The sequence below is a fragment of the Helobdella robusta genome, assembly GCF_000326865.2.
Source record: "Helobdella robusta unplaced genomic scaffold HELROscaffold_4, whole genome shotgun sequence".
NCBI lineage: Eukaryota > Metazoa > Annelida > Clitellata > Rhynchobdellida > Glossiphoniidae > Helobdella > Helobdella robusta.
The window spans coordinates 8,826,795-8,845,293 of record NW_008704902.1 but is presented as its reverse complement, the minus strand read 5'-3'; the positions used below and the strand labels follow the sequence as shown (position 1 = coordinate 8,845,293).

The 18,499-nt window shown below is 28.9% G+C and overlaps 4 protein-coding genes across 4 annotated transcripts; 1 reads left to right on the top strand and 3 right to left on the bottom strand.

Moving 5' to 3' along the window:
- Positions 1-351: 351 nt before the first annotated feature.
- Positions 352-929, top strand: HELRODRAFT_163016 (hypothetical protein; the record flags this gene model as incomplete). The annotated part of the gene is made up of 2 exons (XM_009025054.1): positions 352-707; positions 803-929. The coding sequence occupies 2 exons, from the start codon at positions 352-354 to the stop codon at positions 927-929; spliced, it is 483 nt and encodes a 160-aa protein (XP_009023302.1).
- Positions 930-4,495: 3,566 nt separating this feature from the next.
- HELRODRAFT_189060 (hypothetical protein) lies at positions 4,496-5,843 on the bottom strand. Its single transcript, XM_009025053.1, has 5 exons — positions 5,797-5,843; positions 5,614-5,729; positions 5,448-5,539; positions 5,249-5,375; positions 4,496-5,038 (listed from the first exon to the last, which is right to left on the bottom strand). The coding sequence occupies exon 5, from the start codon at positions 4,877-4,879 to the stop codon at positions 4,634-4,636; it is 246 nt and encodes an 81-aa protein (XP_009023301.1). The 5' UTR covers positions 4,880-5,038; positions 5,249-5,375; positions 5,448-5,539; positions 5,614-5,729; positions 5,797-5,843; the 3' UTR covers positions 4,496-4,633.
- A 4,499-nt stretch (positions 5,844-10,342) lies between these two features.
- Positions 10,343-11,705, bottom strand: HELRODRAFT_67029 (hypothetical protein; the record flags this gene model as incomplete). Its single annotated transcript, XM_009024268.1, has 4 exons — positions 10,343-10,555; positions 10,923-11,025; positions 11,206-11,296; positions 11,579-11,705. The coding sequence occupies 4 exons, from the start codon at positions 11,703-11,705 to the stop codon at positions 10,343-10,345; spliced, it is 534 nt and encodes a 177-aa protein (XP_009022516.1).
- A 2,660-nt stretch (positions 11,706-14,365) lies between these two features.
- Positions 14,366-15,627, bottom strand: HELRODRAFT_163013 (hypothetical protein; the record flags this gene model as incomplete). The annotated part of the gene is made up of 4 exons (XM_009025052.1): positions 14,366-14,560; positions 14,787-14,975; positions 15,105-15,199; positions 15,543-15,627. 4 exons carry the CDS (start codon positions 15,625-15,627, stop codon positions 14,366-14,368), a joined length of 564 nt encoding a protein of 187 aa, XP_009023300.1.
- Positions 15,628-18,499: the final 2,872 nt, after the last annotated feature.

Sequence of the window (18,499 nt, the reverse complement as noted above, 5' to 3'; positions counted from 1 at the left end):
ATCTGCACTTTTTTCCGCAATTTTTTTTGTGGTATGTTTATATTAGGAATTTATATTTTAACTTTAATTTTTAATCTTTAGTTTCTTTTTAATTTTTTTAGGCCCTTCATCATGTCTTCAATTCGAAAATACTTCGACGAGGTTGACAAAAACTTTTTCTGCAAAACGTGCTCAAAAAAATTTTCAGTACAAAAAACAGGAACCACTACTCATTTTTGGACTCATCTGGAAAAAAGTCATCCTAATATTCATGCCACAGCAAAAGAATAAGTTGAAAAAGTGAAAGCAGAAAAGCAACTTTGTGCTCCATCAACATCATCAGCATCAAAGCGAAAGCTGGATGAATCAAACATGAAAACTTCGACCTTTTTTGTCAAAACATTGGATTTTTCCACAAAGAAAAAATATGATAAAGCAGTCTTGAACTTTATTGTGGCTGATGGAAGACCCTTTGAAAGTGCTGCAGGAATTGGATTCAAAAATTTGTGCTCTGTCTTTACAAATGGCAGCTACAATCCACCACATCCAACAACTCTTTCCCGAAGATTAGATGATATGGTCAATACCCTTCATGAACAATTTGGAGCAAACTTAAGATCAGACATGGCAACCTCCAAACCTTCCATCACATTTGATCATTGGAAAGCTGACAAGGAGATACCAGAATCAACAAAATTTCCACCATTTCTGAGCAAATTAAGGATGAAGTCAGTTTGTATTTAAAGCAAGCAGTTGTAGATCGAAACAGCTATCCTCTTCAGTTTTGGAAAGAAAGTATTAATATTTTACCACTTTTGGCCAGAGCAGCTAGGAATTTGCTTGCAATTCAGGCAACAAATTGTTCTTCAGGAAGAGTTAATTCAGTTGGAGGACAAATTATTACTGACTATCGTCACAATTTCTCAGTCAAAATAATGCTGAAACTTTGATTTGGGCCAAAATAAATAAAGATCTATTCTTTTAAAAGGCCTGCTTCGCAATTTAATTATTGCTAACTTTTTGTGTTTTAGTATTAAATAAATATAATATAAATTTTGAATTTGAAGTTTTATTTTACACTTGTTGGTTGTCAAGTTTTTTCAAGAATATTCTATTCGAATTCGATTCGAAATTAGAATATTTTCTGATATTCGATTTAAAAAAATTTCCTGATTCGCAGGTCCCTACTCTTTTCGTAACTGGACTGCTTTAACACATCGTCATTGGAGGTAGGAGAGGTCCCATTAATTTTTATAATTTTTCTCAGCTGTATCAATACTTCTTCAAAATTTTAAATTCCAATCACAAAATATAAAAGCGATAATAATTATACAATAGTTACATCTACATCTGACTTACAAAATGTCAGTTAATATCTTTTGAGTAGCTTTCTTTTCCTTTTCTAAAAACTTCACTGCTTCATAAGAATAATGCACATCCATGAATGAACTCTGGCATGGATCGTTCATTTCATTTAAAGATGCTTGAATAAAAATTATCATAAAATTTTGTTACTATTTATTATAATCATAAATTATTTATTATTTGATTTTTTACAACTTTGATTTGTTTAAAACTGTATAATAATTTTTTTTGGTTTATAACAAAATTATTAATTTATTTATTAATATAAAATACATGAATAATGAACAAAAATTATATTTTTTTGTTTATATAAAAATTATTCATGAATAAACAGTTTAATTTTTAATTAATGAAATTGTAATTAAGCAGTTTATAATATAAATTGTTTATAATATTATATATTTTTTAATTACAATTAAATTAATTAAAAATTAAACTGTTTATTCATGTAATAATAATTTTTTATAAATAAAAAATAATTTGTTCAATGTATTTTATATTAATAAATAATTTAATTTAAAATTTTATATTATAATATCATAATATATATATATATATATATATATATATATATATAAGCTTAACTTCACTGATTTACTTACATATAAAATAAATTAATAAATGAATTAAAATTTTAATATTATAATAAATATTAAAATAAATATAGTTAATCATTAATATTTTAGTTTTAGTTTAATTAATTTTAATAAACAAATTATTTAACATTTAATTTTGATCTTAATCTTATTGTAATTAAAATGATATATAAATAAAAAAATAAATAAAAATAATATAAAATACATTTTTTTATTGTGATTCAGTACTATATAAATTATAAATATAATATTTTTTATTTAAAAGTTAATCATACTATAACAATAACATCACACTATAAGTCATACTATAACAACAACATTACACTATTCCATAACATAACTATAACGATAACCATAAGTTACTATAAGATACAATGGCATAAGTTTATTATACTTATATAATATAATACTACATTTATTTATACTATAAATTTTATAGAAAATTATATTTTTGCTCTTGCCTCTCTAAGTCTAAAACTCTAAAGCCTGATAAGTTTAGCAGGCTTTAGTTTAGTTAGCTTAGTTTTAGTTCTTTAGTAGTGATTACTTAGTCAATTATTCATTACTACTTTACACAACTGATTTACTTACTACTTCAATAAACTAAAAATTAATTTTTAATAAATTATCAATTATTTATTTAATAAATAATTACCTAATAATATTTTATTTGTAAAAATTTCAATTATTATTAAATTAAATTAAGTTAAATAAGTTAATTAAATAAACATACTTTATTTACACGCCGATAATAGATGCTCGGTGGTTGTTTACATTCATGTTTATATGCATGTAAACTTGAGAAAGTTTGCCTTTCAAAGTAGCAACGGACGTCTGTTTAACAATGAAGCAACGAGTCGTAAGCAACGAATTTTCTGCCTCAAATTTTAATGTTTGTAAAATGTAATAGCACATAAGGAAAATTTCTTATGATTGTTACATATAAAAGAATTGCGTAATAATTTTAGAATCTTTGATTAGCCAGATACTGCTCAATCGCTAAAATTTGACATTTTTTTTGTAGTATACGTTTTTTTCATTTTATGGCATTATATATATATATATATATATATATATATATATATATATATATATGTATATATATATATATATATATAAGGCATTTATGTGTACATTAATATTAATATACAGTTTTTAAATTGTTATCTCAAATGTGTATATATTTAAAAACTTTAAATTGATTAATGCTAAAAATTCGGTAAAAAGATGAAATCAGTATAGCTCCACGATGTGCACTTAAAAGCTTTTCTTCAAAACACACGCAGACTAGATATGCAAAAGATTGTCAAGAGTAATTGCGGTGATAAATAGAGTAGGATTTTATGCACTATAATCATGTTATACAATGCACTTTATGTCACGACTGTGTCATATTGTAACATTGCCTGGGCCAACACTTATTCTTCCATCACTCTTCCAAATGAACTGATAAAGAAGAGGATCATCAGTATAGAAACTAAATCAAATTATAAAGCACACGCAGAACAGTTGTTTAAGTCAACTAACAACTTAATGTTTATAAAAATTAATCAGTTTTTGGTCTCAATATTTGTATTCAAGCAAGTAATTAATTACCGGCAATGTTTCACGACTATTACAAAGTAAAGAAGAGCGAAAAAAGAACAAATTACATTAGAGCAAATGATTTCGAAACCGACCTCTTGTGTCGTCATGTAATCTGTAGGGTATCGAAAATCTGGAACCAAATTTTAAAAAAAAAGTTTCAGCATCACCGAACATTCCTATCAAATTTCAAAGACAAATTGAAGTCACATTTTTTAACATAATTAAATAAACTGAATGCTATGTTAATGTGAATGAGGGAGTGCAAACGTGTGTAAACATTTTTGAATGTGTGTAAATGAACGTGAAAAAAGCATGAAAATGTGTGAAGTTGTATAATTCGAACGTAGAAATGAAGTGTCCTTATAAACAATATGCTTTAACAATCTATTGACTTTTTAAACTAAATGTGTGTTGAAAATTGTAGTGTATTGTGATTTGTAAACTTTTAAAACTGGATGTGTGTTGTAATTTGGTAAATTGAAGTAAATTGTACTGTATTGTATTGAATTGTATTGTATAGCATGGTGATTGGAAAATTTAGTCAAGGTGGCTGCGCTCGATGAGCTACATTGTACCTGTAGTTCCTCACAGTCATCCTCTGCTTCATTTCTTTTGAAGTCAAATTCAAATATTATGTAAATATATATATATATATATATAATATTATGTTATTTTTCATATTTTTTGTGATTATACTATATAACTTTCTGTTATAAACATAAACGATTAAAAAATTGTTTTTCATAAATATATAGCATATAAACCACTTTTAAGCAACACTAATTTTTTTCGAACAAATTCTATATAACGAAATTTCTATATAGCGAATTTTTTTTCTAAAACCATCAAATTCGTTGTACGGAGGTCCGACTGTATATACATATATCATGCAGTTTGTTATCATATTCTCAAATTTCAATTTCACCTAAAAAATTTTCGTTTACGTAAAATCAAATAAAGAGATACAGTTTTGTTTAATATTGAAAGCGCTGGCTAGTAAAATTCAATTATGATTAATGAAAACTATTAAAAAAGTTCATTTAAGTAAACTGTTCAATCCATTAAAGATGAATATACATTTTTACTTTATGTGTTTTGTGATTGTCTTAAAATTTTCCCATAATTTGGTTGTCATTTTCATTTTCGATTGTTGACGAAGCTCTGGAAGAATCAGATGATATATGAGAGTACGTTGGAAGTTGACTTTTGAAATTGCCAACATTGCTTTGATCGGACATCGAAAAAGTTTTGTTATTAAAGCCACTGGAAAATGAGTATTCCACATAATTTTCTGAGCACATTTCCTGTTCAGGCTTCGTCAGATTTTTGATGATGCTTCCTCTCGGTTGCATCCATTCCTGCGATTGACGCGCCAAGTGCAGGCGAGGCTGTTGCGACGGAGGCAGCTTTTCATTCAGTTTCTGCTGGTTGGTGCTGGTGCTCGAAACTTTGCTTTTGTCGTTGAAATTCTTTTTGTGACACACAGAATGCAGTATGAATATGAAAAATCCCTAGATATTTGACAAAAAATCTTAATTTAGTATTTTTTGTATTTTCACCTATTAATTACATTTTAATTTCATTCAATTTCAGAACATAATTACGAAAGCCTAGTTAAAATTTGGCTACATGGCTACTATTTGAGAAAATAAAATAAATAAAAAATAAAAATACATAATAATTACAACAAATTGTGAAGTTTATTTGCATAAGTACTTGACCTGCAAAGAATTTACAATAGCAAATATGTATTGAAATACAATCAGCTCTTCGTTGACCGACAGCACTCCAAATATCCAAGTGAGCCCAAGAATTGGATTCAAGACCAAAATGTTCCTCGCTGATGACCTAAACACCAAAACATCAAAAAATTTTTTTACATTTCTTGACCATCTTTAAAATCATAATCAATAATCTTACAAAATCTTCGCCTTGTTGTCCTTCTTTAATGCGTTTGTCACGTTCGAGTTGCAGAGCCTGATGACAGTAGCTGTGGCCGCGATGCTGTTGAACTGCAAGCGTGTCAATGCTTATTTACGTTTTTATGAAAGCATTTTTTTATTAAATGTATGTAAGAGAAAATTGCTTGAAAATGTTTTTAAATTTTGGAAAGAAAATGTTTGTTAAATTAAATGACATGTATAAGCAAGCTTGAACAGTGCCGCCGAGACACAGGAAAATTCTCAGTGGACCGGCGACCGTCTAAAAAAATTATCTTAGGTTTTCCATTGTGCCAAAAATAATCAAATTGAAACAGCAAGATCATTACTGCATATGGTGTCTGAATATAATTTTATAACGAACTTCCGACGTCGTTGTGACCAAAGGGAGGCCTGTTTACCAATATATAACACTTCCTTATGGGTTGAAGCAGGGATATGCAGCAAAGAACCCCAATTTTTTCAACTTCGAATTATTTTCGGTAATGTCGATTTTATTTTTTTTAAATTTATACCAAATAAAAGTAATTAATTAACACATTGAATAACAATTAAGAAAAAATTAAAATTTTAACATTTTAAATAAAAGCAATATTCCGAAATTTGTGGTTAATATACGATCGTAACTTTTGACTCGAACGATAAGAAAATCACCCTCCAAATTTCCTCCGGAAGTAAGCTGCTTGCTCGACCGTTAAAAGTGAGCGAAGGCCGTTATATTTATTCTAGTTATGTGGTTGTGACATATCAAATTATTTTTTATTGAAACTTTTTTTAATTTTTCGATTGAATATTGTGTCCAAATATTTTTTTTTTCGATAAATCTCTTTACGAGGTTTTAACCCGATAGCGACAATATTTTACTTTTAATCTTTATTCGTTTCGAATTTTGTTTCCGTTTCGACATATTTGTTTTTTATGCTTTATTCAATATTTTATACTGTATCGTTCCCACACATATTTTACCGTGAAATATCAGAGTAAAGGTTAGTTAATTATTTTTAATGATTTAATCTAAATCGTTAAATTAAAAAACGGTGATTATGGTGGTCGATAATTTATTAATAAGCTATTAACTAAGAGGTGTAACAACAAACATCATGAAGTCCAAACATATTTATCAAAAAATATCAGAACATGAAAAAGTGTACTCCGTGCAGCATGCACCGAATCTTATGTTTTAAAAATCAATGCCAAAAATATTGCTAGCCGACGGGCTGATGAGGTTAAAAATTGTTTAATTTTAGAAAGAATCATAGAAACTTTAAATTAAAAGTTATTGGTAAGCGTGCACTTAGCTACAGAGAAGCAGAAGAGTCAGGGTTCACTTCGCTAAATGACAGTATGGATCACGGAAACTTGTTAGAAGCGCATATAAAAGACGTAGTTCGAAAAAGCAAAACCGTCATGATTCAGGTCGCTGGGACTTGATCACATTTTTTTCAAAAACGACTGTAAATAAAGTAATTGATGCTATACCGACATCTTTAACAAATATAATATAATGGTTGAAGAGATTAGAGAAGCCGCTGTGTTTAGCGTTCAAATTGGTACAAAACAAGACAATAATGTACGATTTCAATGTTTTATTGTGATCCGATATGCAACGGACACTGTACACGAACGTGTAATAGCTATAATCAATTGTACATCAACGACTGGAAAAGGAATGTGTGATTTAGTATGTGGCGTCTTTGAAAAGTTAAGCATTGATATAAGTAAATGCATTGGCAAGTCCACCGATGGTGGAAAGTTCAAACTAAAAAAGTTTGAAATCAAATAATAAGGCTATCAGCGTTAGAGTTTAGATCACTCAACATCTGATATGTGTTTATTTGCAATGAATAGTGCTTGAACTTAAATAATTTTTTTCTTCTTACCACATGACTGAATTTTAACTAAAATGAAATGATAACAAAATTCTAAAACTAAGTTTTAGAAAATAATGAAGCTGAAAAAATTTAGTTAAACTCTAAAAACCTTATTTTAAACACTAATGTAATAAATTAAAGTTTGTCATCATAATTTTCAAAATAACATTTGCAAAAGAATGGACATTTAGCGAAAATGAAACTGTTTCAAAGATTTGCAAATTTCCGACCGAGAGTTTGAAATGTTGACATTTGCAGAAGTGTCGCTATTGAGCTTACAACAACAGCAATTTAATATTTTTTATTGCGATAACCAAGCATGTATTAAAATAATGGAGTTAAAAGAAACCAAGATTGAGTGTATGAAAAAACAAAATTAGATGAACTATTTGTAACAAACTTAATGATATTAAAAGATTTAGTTGCATTTCTACGTACAATTTTATTTTTATAAAAGTTTCATTTTTAAATAACATTCTTACAAAGTTCTTACAAAAACGTCTGACATTAGTGAAACATTAAAAATTTGCATTCACGGTGAATGTTTACAAATAAATTCCGAGCAAATTCATTATAAAGCATTGACATTAATGCTTTTTTAAATACAACCGGTATTAAGAGTTAGATGTATATGAATCAATCACAAGCACCAGATTAAAAATGAATTAAAAGCAAGATTCAAGGATGCGCCTGGCTGGTCTAACAACATTGTTTATTAAAACTAACGCTCAATTAAGACTTCTTAGTGCGTAATTTTAAACTCAACTATTTTTCCTAAGTAAGCTCTTTTTGGCTTAGAAATTTTTTCTTAACTTACATCTTTTCCTCTCTTTAAGGTTTTTTCCCTAACTAATTAAAGTAACTTTGCGTCTTTAGATAATTTATTTATAGCTGACACAATATGGATAACAGAACTGCAGCATGAATAGTACGGTGAAAACAGACATATTGGGATACTTAATAAGAAATTGGGCTAACTTCTGTTCAAGAAAGAAAAAATTCAAAAAATGAGTCATTGAATTTTTTGTAAAGTTTATGAACTGTATAATTTAATCTAATTGTTAAATTCGGAGTGTTACAAATGTAGTAAAATCAGAGACAACAAATTTTAAAATATGGAAACATTATCATTTTTGGAAAAGTATTCATTTGTAAAAAAAAATAGACGCGTGGAATGAGTTGTCAGTGGGACTTAACAATTAGTTAGGTACAAAATCCATAAACAACCGTCTATTTACCATTGTTAGACGACAACGATAAACTGACAACGAAATTTTCTAATATTTTATGCTAATGACGTTTCAAAAATTTTTAAAACTAATTTCGAATAAAGGTAAAATTAACTTGTTCACATGCTACTTGCATCGGGAAAATATGTATATATTTATTATCAATATATAAGATAGCATCAATAATCAAGAATATGAAGAAGAATAACTTACGAGGATGATTGCGAGAGCTGGTGCCACAAACGCCCACAACACTCCATGTTCGTAAGTCAACCAGCAACTGTGTAATGTAGCGGTTATGTGCATGTTAAATGTATTTACTCGATGATGGTAGTGAATAAGTGGTTGATCAGCCAGTTTTATAGGCAATGAAAGTGTTGTTTTTGTGTCATTAAAACAATGCATGATGCCCAAACGTCTAAACGTGCCCAACTCCATCGTTTCGCTCGCACAATGCAGTATAAGATATAAGCAGCAGTGTGATGACGCTACTTTTGTCGCGCAGAATGTTATTTGCCTTTGATTATACATTACATTAATTTTAATTTCATTTTGTAACTAGTTTTTAGTCACAACCACGGAATTTTAGCATAGAAATCGATCTATAGTACTTAAATTCAAAGTTGCCCGGTAATTTGTGTCCCCTGCCACATTCATTAATTGTTATATAATATAATAATATTAAATATATGTTACCCGCAATAATTATATGCACTTATTAATTTCATGTAAAAATGTAATACGTTTGTAATGTCATTCTCGCTTTTAATTAAAGCTGATAATTGAAAGAAACGAATCAAAAATTCAATTCTAGTCAAAAATTTCACAGTAATAACTGGTGATAAAATTTCCAGGTATAAGATAAAATATAGTTCTGAATTTTATGATCTTTTTGTTTTTTGACCTAAGTATTTATTAACTAATTCAAGATTTTATTATTATTACGTGTTCTGGTTTATTTTAAAATGTTAATTATTTTTTAAATTATTTCAATTTTTTATTTCTCTATATCATAAATTAAAAAATCTATTAAAATAACCAAAGGAGATTTAATTGAAAACAGAATTATGATGATGACGGATATAACGATTTTAACTCATCCACATGGATAACATTTTTCAATGTTAATATATTTTATGCCGTTATTACGCATTGGCCTAATTCGAATATTGTCTCCGTAAGACAAAGACTATCTTGGGACGTGTGTATGGCGCGGTGCTGGTGCGAGAAAAACAAAATAAGGGATGACGTCAGGTGGTGTGGGCACTACAGAAGTGGCTCAAAAGTTCAACTTGAAATATGGAATGATATGTAAGCAGAGCTGCATAATAAAGAACAACAAAGAGATGTATTAAACAAAATTGTGAAATCAATCTTTTTATTACACAAGAATGTAACGTTTGAAAACAATTTGTTCAAAAAGTGGCTTGAAGTTTGAATTAATAAATTATTAGAAGAAACCAAGAAATTTTATACTTGGTCAACGTACTTTTTCGAATCTCCATAGCCAAGCAATCTAGTTGCTCCCATAGTTATGAAGACAATAATGAGAGGCAGAGCTGAAATGAAGGAATGCCAATATGTTACTGTTACACTTTCAAGTTACTTCCTTTACACCGTTATAACATCATGTCGTGGATGCAATCGTTGTTAGTTTATATATCATATATGGCACAGTGTTTTTAGACGTGTCGAGATTATGATGCGATGCTTGCATTTTTTAATTTAAATTTTGTATGGAACCAACAGTGAACTTTTATCAACTCTTGCGGCTGCTACTTAGTTATACAACTGAAAGCAACGCAAACCAACAAAATTTCAAAAAACTTACCCCAAGCAAACACAATCATCATGGTGATGTTTCGCTTCGTTAAGGAGTGAAACACTAGGAAGACATTGAATATGAGGTGGATGGCGATGACCAACATGATGAAGAACGACACCAGAAAAAAGTAATGCAAAAGAATAGCCACCGCCGTGCACCCATTCTTTACGATATAATAAAATATTTTTTTTATTAATTCTTCAAGAAGTTAAATCAATAAATTTAAAATTATCCCTATATGTCTATTATGTAATTCATTTCATTTCATAGATTTGCCTATCCATACTCCTTTCTTTAACTTTCGCTGCTGCGATTGAAAATATCATGCAACAAGATTAATTAATATTCCATGATGAATATGATATTTTATTAAGATTACACATTTTTCAAACTTTTCTTAACTTTTATAGACCAGGCACGCTAAATTTATATCAGACATAAACATCGGTTTACAGATACCGCCATAAAAATAACAAGAGAAAACAAATTAAATCGTAAAAATACAAATAGAGTTTTGTTTAAAAAAACACCTTGTTAGACGTTTGATTAACTCCAGCAAGAAATATGATGTTGGCGATGATAAGAGATGCACACAAGTTTATCAAAATGGCTGCCTGCTTCGATTTCACGATTCTGGTGCAAACAATTTTTATTGACGTACGTTTCATGTCTACATTAAATATATTTACTTTATCTACAATGAAAAATTACCAAATAAAACTGAGTTTATGTGTCTGTGCGTGTGTGCGTGCGTGTGTGTGTGTGTGTAGTGTGTGTGTTTTGCGTGCAAGCTTCAAAAGAACCGACCTCCACCTGATGGCATAAAAAATTATGGTGAGGACGAGAGACACGATGGAAACGATGCAGCCGACCAGGGATATCATGCTAAGTATCTTTTCATGCACTCCTGTCTGCATTCATAAAATGGAAAGTAATTCTATCGTGAATATAATTTCAATTTAATCAATATGACCGCATGCCTGAACTATCCATAACCTTAATCAAATAATTATCTGACTTTTTTGCTAAATTTTGTCTGAATTTTTTGTTTTCATAAACAATGTGGCAATTTTTAACGCAATACATATAACAAATTATTCTTATAATAACTCCAGTCAAACTATAGTGTAAAGTAAAGCATGAATTTTAAAAGATATCAATTTTACTAAATGGCATGAAAAATAACAGACTGCTCTGTAAGGGCTGAAAAGTATGGCGAAGTTTGTGAGGTGGTTACACGTGCATGTCGTGTGCGTTTCGTTTGAGATTTTCAACGTGCAGCCTTCGTCCGACCAGTATCCGCTGTCGTTCATTTGTTTGGAAGCAATTCGGGCTCATTGGTTAGTAGAAAATGTTTGAAAAATTAACTTAATTGATCAAAAAAATTTATGTGAAAAACCTCAACAGATCTGTGAATTTCCAGAATACGCACGAGGTGTTGTACGAGTTGATCTCCTTAGGCTGCGGAAAAAATAAATAAAAAACATAAATGCATTTTCTGGTTCAAGATAAGGAGGTAAAGGTTATCAGGCTCTTTTAAATAATAGTATGATATTGTCGTAAGTTAGCAGGAATCTCGAAATGCTCAAGAAAAAGTTTAGAAAAATAAATAAGAGGCGCTTAGATGTTTTGCATTATTTAATGTTACACAATTAATTAATTATAGAAAAAATTTAAATTTTAATTTAAATATTAAGTTTTCCATGTATAGATATTACTGAATGCTTCGTAAGACGAACGATTTCTATGCTAGGAGTTTTACAAGCACACACAATGTTGATATATTACACTTTAAATTTATATTTACAAACTCTTCAAATATGATGCTTATCAATAAAAAAAACAAATCAACTGTACTTTAAGGTGTTTCAAAGTTATCTCTACAAGCACAGATGAATGTAAGTTAGCCAACTCATCCGAGTTAGTTGCGTCCATCGACAGAACATCCATTGATAACATGCCAGAATTGATGAAGGTGTCGTTTCTGTAAGAAATTAAATACATTTTAAGCATTTTTATGGCATTTCTTAATCAGAAACAATTAAAAATATTTATTTATATCGGAGTTATTAAAATTATATAATTACTCAGCATTGGGAAGAACACCGGCAAGTTTTTTCACAAAGGAACAAGACGCGAACCGTCCTTTAAAAAATTATTATACGGAACAAGTATTAAAAAAAATCGAGACTACTAAAAATTCAGTTCAATCGATCTCTGTAATTTAAAGGTGTCGTGGCGTTCAACGTTACTTTCAAACACACTCGCATGTGCAGAATAACTCAGCATACAATTTATCATATGATATCTTTGCATTTGAATCCAATCATTTCAATGCAAAGCCAGGCACTTCACCGCTACACCGTCCAGTTGTTCGCCAAATAGATTAAAATAAGAAACATTTCAATAAAACATGCATGTATAAACAAAACACCTGTCATGCTGTTTTGCCGAAGAATAATGATGTTTCCGGGGTGGGACATATTTGGCATGTACGTGCTCCAGTCTGGAAATGTCTGATCTCCTGCCGTCAGCTGTCTTCTTTCAAATGCTTTCGTAAATTATGTAAAACAACATTTTTGTCTGCACATGAAAATAAAAACAATTAAATCAACCTAAGTGAAAAATAAACTGATGCTGGTTCCAAGCTAAAGTATTACGGTGGCAAAAGAATGTGTTGACTTAATTATTGATATTTTAGACAATAAGACCAAAGCATTTCATTCTTAAAATCAAGCTATCGGAAACAGAACAACATTTTTCTAACAATCAACTTCAACACTATACATTATAAATAAATAAATAAATTTATACAAATATATATATATATAAGCTGGAAAGAGATTATAATTGATGCAATATTTGATAAAATCTACCGAATTTTTAGCTTTTGAAAGTTTACGATTGAGCTTTTCAATATTTCTAACAGTAGTTTTATAATTATTATCTAATTTATTAAAATTAATAAGAAAATTGTTGGTGTTCATGGTGAAGCGTATCATCAGCACTTTATTGGGATATTTCAAAGTTTTACAATTCGCTGTGTGCAAAGTGCTTTTATTCCGCTTTGTCCTGTCCGTTTATTATATCTTTATATAAATGGACAGAACCAAAAAATTTTACATTACAATAACGACCATTATAATTTACGACTAGCGTTTATTAATTTGACTGAATAAACTATTAAAAACAAACGTGAAAAAGATATCGGTTGATGTCAGAAAATTTTAAGGCGGATGTCAGATAACGACACTTTGACATGAACAAAATTAATAAAATTTTGTTCTTTTCACAAACTGAGTCACTAACATATATTTCAAAACCAAGTCTCAACACCATAGATCTGGACAATGGTATCAGCTAGATTTAATCTTAGCTAAAAGTAAAATTTAACATGTTCTTGACACACGCCTATTAAAAAGCTAAGAGTTAGACCACTCACTGGTAAATGTGCTCCACTCAGTTAAAAATTGTGTTGCAATGGAAAATCGTGCGCTTCAAATGAAAGGGTCTGTTGGCCACTATTCAAAATTTTACCAAACGGAATTAATCGTAGGTTGCAACTTCATTGTCGACGTTTTTGGCATGCTCGTATAAAAAATAAACCCGAGACTAAATTTTGAGATACAAAATTTGATGACAAATCGATTTATTTGATAGATTTATATTAAATTACCAAGATGAGAAAGAATTTGACAATTATCAGTGTCATCGACATTATATTTAATCTAGACTGTGTATTTTTGAATCTAGATTCAACAAGAAACCTGATCTTACTTACCAGGATTGAGGATCGGCTTGGAAAGCAAGGATGAAAAAATGAAATCTGCAAAAGTCACCATGACAAAAATCTCCGAATACTGATGTTTTCATATTTAGTGTTTATTTGCCATAGTGTTCAATGCATGGATTTGTTTTGCAATAAACTTATTGTAGACTCTTTTTATTTTTTTTTATTTCTGTCGATGCCAAATTATTTTAATATTCTACTTCCTATTTTCGTTAGTAATATACATTTAATATACACAGTAATGGTAAATAATATTAAAGATTTCTCACTTAGGTACTCATTTGGTTGCAGGTATGATGATCTATTCCATGCTTTATTCCTCGGTTTGTTCGAGTACATGTTGATTGTTTGCAAGAGTTTTAAAGAACCAATATAATTCTGTTTAAAAATTTTAATTTTGAAATTAACCTGATTTTCATAATTAATATATCCTGATCAAATAAACCTGTTGTTGACTTTCTGCCCATACATCGTATGACAATAAGATTCCTAAGCTTTTCATAATTTTACTTGTCTTGAATAAATTAGCATAATTAATCATTATTAATTTGATCACACGTACTTTACATGTACAAATAATATAATATAAATTATTACAAAATACCTCGTCTTCATTGTCAAAGTTCAATATTTCGGTACCATTGAGAAGATTTGCAACTTTGTATAGAATATCCACTCCTGTCATTACGTCAAGTCCTGTTTCACAGTTTTGAAAGGCGTGAGGCAGATCATTTAAAAGCTCCAATAATTCTGTTGAATTGACAGGAGTTATTTGCTGCTCAAACTGTGTAATCTGTTTTAATATTTAACGTTATTTTTTTCTACATAGTTAATTTTAAAATTATGTTCTTAATGTTAATTAACTAACGTTAATCACAAAAAAAATTATTTAAAAAATTTTCGTTTAAGGCACTTTTATAACCTTGTTTTCCATATCTAGCATCCTATTCGTTAAACATTCATTTGAGTCAACTTCACCCCAAGTTGAGTTGGCAAAACAAATTCTTGATAAATGACCTGCGAATAAGAATAATATATTTCTAGTTGTGTTGCATAAACTGAATTGCATGATTGATGGTATTGTGGATTGCACAGCGATATAATCATTAAGTTGCATCAACTAGTAACATGACATCTATCAATTGCATCATTCAGTAACATAACATCGGTTGCACCGGTATATCCCTCAGGACATGGCTGGATATCTGTTGATAATGGATTCATTGGTCCCCATAAAATTTCTTTTGCTTTTTCCTCTAAGCACATTTTCTTGTCTACTTTTGAAGATTTAAAAGCAAAATATTTCATCAAATTGTGTATACCTGTATTATAATATTATGTTTCTACTTGCATGGCCAACCTTGCATGTGAATATAAAGAATGCGACATGTATCACCAGGATCTATTTTTATGCCAACCGATTCCAAACCACACGTTATATCCATTGATTGATTCACAAAAAATTCTTTTTCATTAATTTCCCGAGGGGTTACTTTGAGAATATTTGTTTATTTAAATTATACAATCCTCATTTTTTAAATTATTTTTAATTTTAAAGTATAACCATCATTTTAAATGCTTGATATACGTGAAAAAATTTGAGTAACCTGTTTGCAATATTGTTCCATTCAAATACCAAACCAGTTTATAGTTTTTTAAGCTGTTTTCATTTTGTTTGTTAACGTTAGTAACCTTACAAAGTACGGTGATGTTTGTATTGTTAGGAACTTTTCTGTGTAGCGGAAAAATTAGCAAGCGGAAAAGTTTAATAACATTGATGTGGACTGTATCGAAATCATGAAAAGCGTTGTCATATACACTGTAACATGTAAGGTAACCTAGTTCAGCATTTAAAAAACACTATTTAAATTTAAAAAAAAACATCCAAAATAAAAACCCAACCGCTTTCAGTTTCCATGATTGGATCGATGATAAGAGTTGATTGGTTCCACCGGTTGTTTTTTATCATAACCCTTTTCGAAGGCTTTATACGTATTTTATTAATGAACCATGAAAATTTATCCGTTTTGTAAATTTTAATTGTACATGTGAATTCTGCCTTCGATCCACTTACAACATCTGTTTGTGTCGTCTGAATACGAACTAACGGCACTCGATTTGATTCGGTGGTCAGATCATCAGCAGGAGTTAATTCATCGTCAGAATCATATGGTATAGAATGATAATCCAATTTAGAATTTGATATTTTATTTGACTTTAGAAAATTTGTTTGTTCGGCAGTTGTCAACTTGAGATTTTCAATAGGGTGTATGTTTGGATCTTGTAAATTGTTAGCCGACTGGTTATCAACAGCAGTTTCGCATACAACTGATTTGTCAATACAGGTTTTGGTAAAGTTGCTAAACATTAATGTACCACAAAAATAATGCAAATAATTTGAGCAATTGTAATAACTATTACAATTTTCTTCAATAATTGGACAGGACAGTGTCGGATGCGAATTAATCTGATTCCAACTCGTGCAATTAAAATTTAAATTATTACATTCGTTATATGTATAGTTTTGGGGGGGATTAAAACAAGTAATTTTTGTATTTCCACATGCCCATGTGGTGAGATTAATGTAGGATCCTTTTGGACAACCAAATTGTTTTTTTGTGAAGCAATCAAAATAATCAGAACACCCGGGCAAAAGTATCCTACAGGCAATAGATCGCCGCTCCTCGGGAATGTGGCATGATTTTAGCATTTCAGATTTGCACAAATTTTGGTAATCAATTGAAAAGTTTACGGGTTTGACTAGATTATTATCCAAATCATTTGCACTTACTAAGAAACCAAACATTAAATAATAAATCAACCTAGAAAAAAATACAAGTTGATACAAAATGAAAGCCATTTTAATTGATCACCAAAATTAAACAAACGGTTGTGAAATAATCTAAATAATGATCTTCATTTGAAATTCATCGTATTAAAAGAACCTGTTGTGACGTTTTGATTAAAATGCAAAAGTGCAAGTGAATGAATCATAATTAATTCATGCGTAGTTCTTCATAGATTTCTACATTTATTTTGTGCGACAGCTAACAATGACAAAATCTCTATATTTATTCAAGCATGTCTAATATTTATGCCAAAATGTGCATAATAAATAATATCATTTTTAGACGAATTTAAAATACATGTTTAATAGCAAGTAAAACGCAACGTACAGACTATTGTTAAAACATTAATAATATTTTAAATAAAGTAAAACATCTGCATTTTTAAATTAAATGTTGATCGCATTTTCCAAATATTCACAAAAAATAACAAAAGCAAAGCAAATATTAATTTTTTTTAAACTTTCAATAATAAAACTCTTTTGAGTGTTTTTCCATGTTTCTATCTACCTACATGCTTTCTCTGTTATGAAGTCTATCCTGTGAGGCTGCAAAACTGCGCTTTTAGACCCTCAACGCTCACATCTTGAGCAGAAATATACACAATAGTCTTGTTTTGCAGGGCTGTGACGAGACATTGCTATTTAAAAAAAAACTAGACAAAGACTTTGAAAGTTCTGACAACAGCGAGATATCAAAATTTGAAAAAATAACTTAAAATATTTGAAGAAATATCAGATTTGAGTCGGATTTTAGTTAGACACTTAAGTTTGAATATATACATATACCTATATATTTAAATATATTTAAATATATTTAGTTATTTATATATAATATAGGATATAATATTTAATACAAAGTTCATTTATTTATTTGTTTATTCATTAATCAAAAATTAATTTAGTAGTTTACAATTTTTTTAATTTAAATGATTTTTAAATATTTAACAATTTATCATATATATATATATATATATATATATATATATATATATATATATATATGTTGGGAATAGACCATAATTTTTACAATATTCTATAAATTCTACCGAATGTTTGGCGTTAATATGTTACATATATATATATATATATATATATATATATATATATATATATATATATATATATATATATGTGTGTGTGTGTGTGTGTGTATATATATATATATATTAGGATTTAGACCATATTCGATACTGTTTTTAAGAAAATCAACCGCGTTAATACAATTATTATATTTATACATTAATTTTTCAAGTTTTCTAATTAAAATTTTATTATGGATATTTTATTTATTAAGTAAAAAACTAAAATTATTATTGTTTGTGTTTATTAAAATAAATAATTGCAGAAAGCTTTTTCGATATAAAATATATCATCGTCAGTGCAAAATATTTTAAATAATAACGAAAATTACCGTTTATAAACAAATGACGTCATACCGTATAACTTAATTTTACGCGCGAAACATTTTA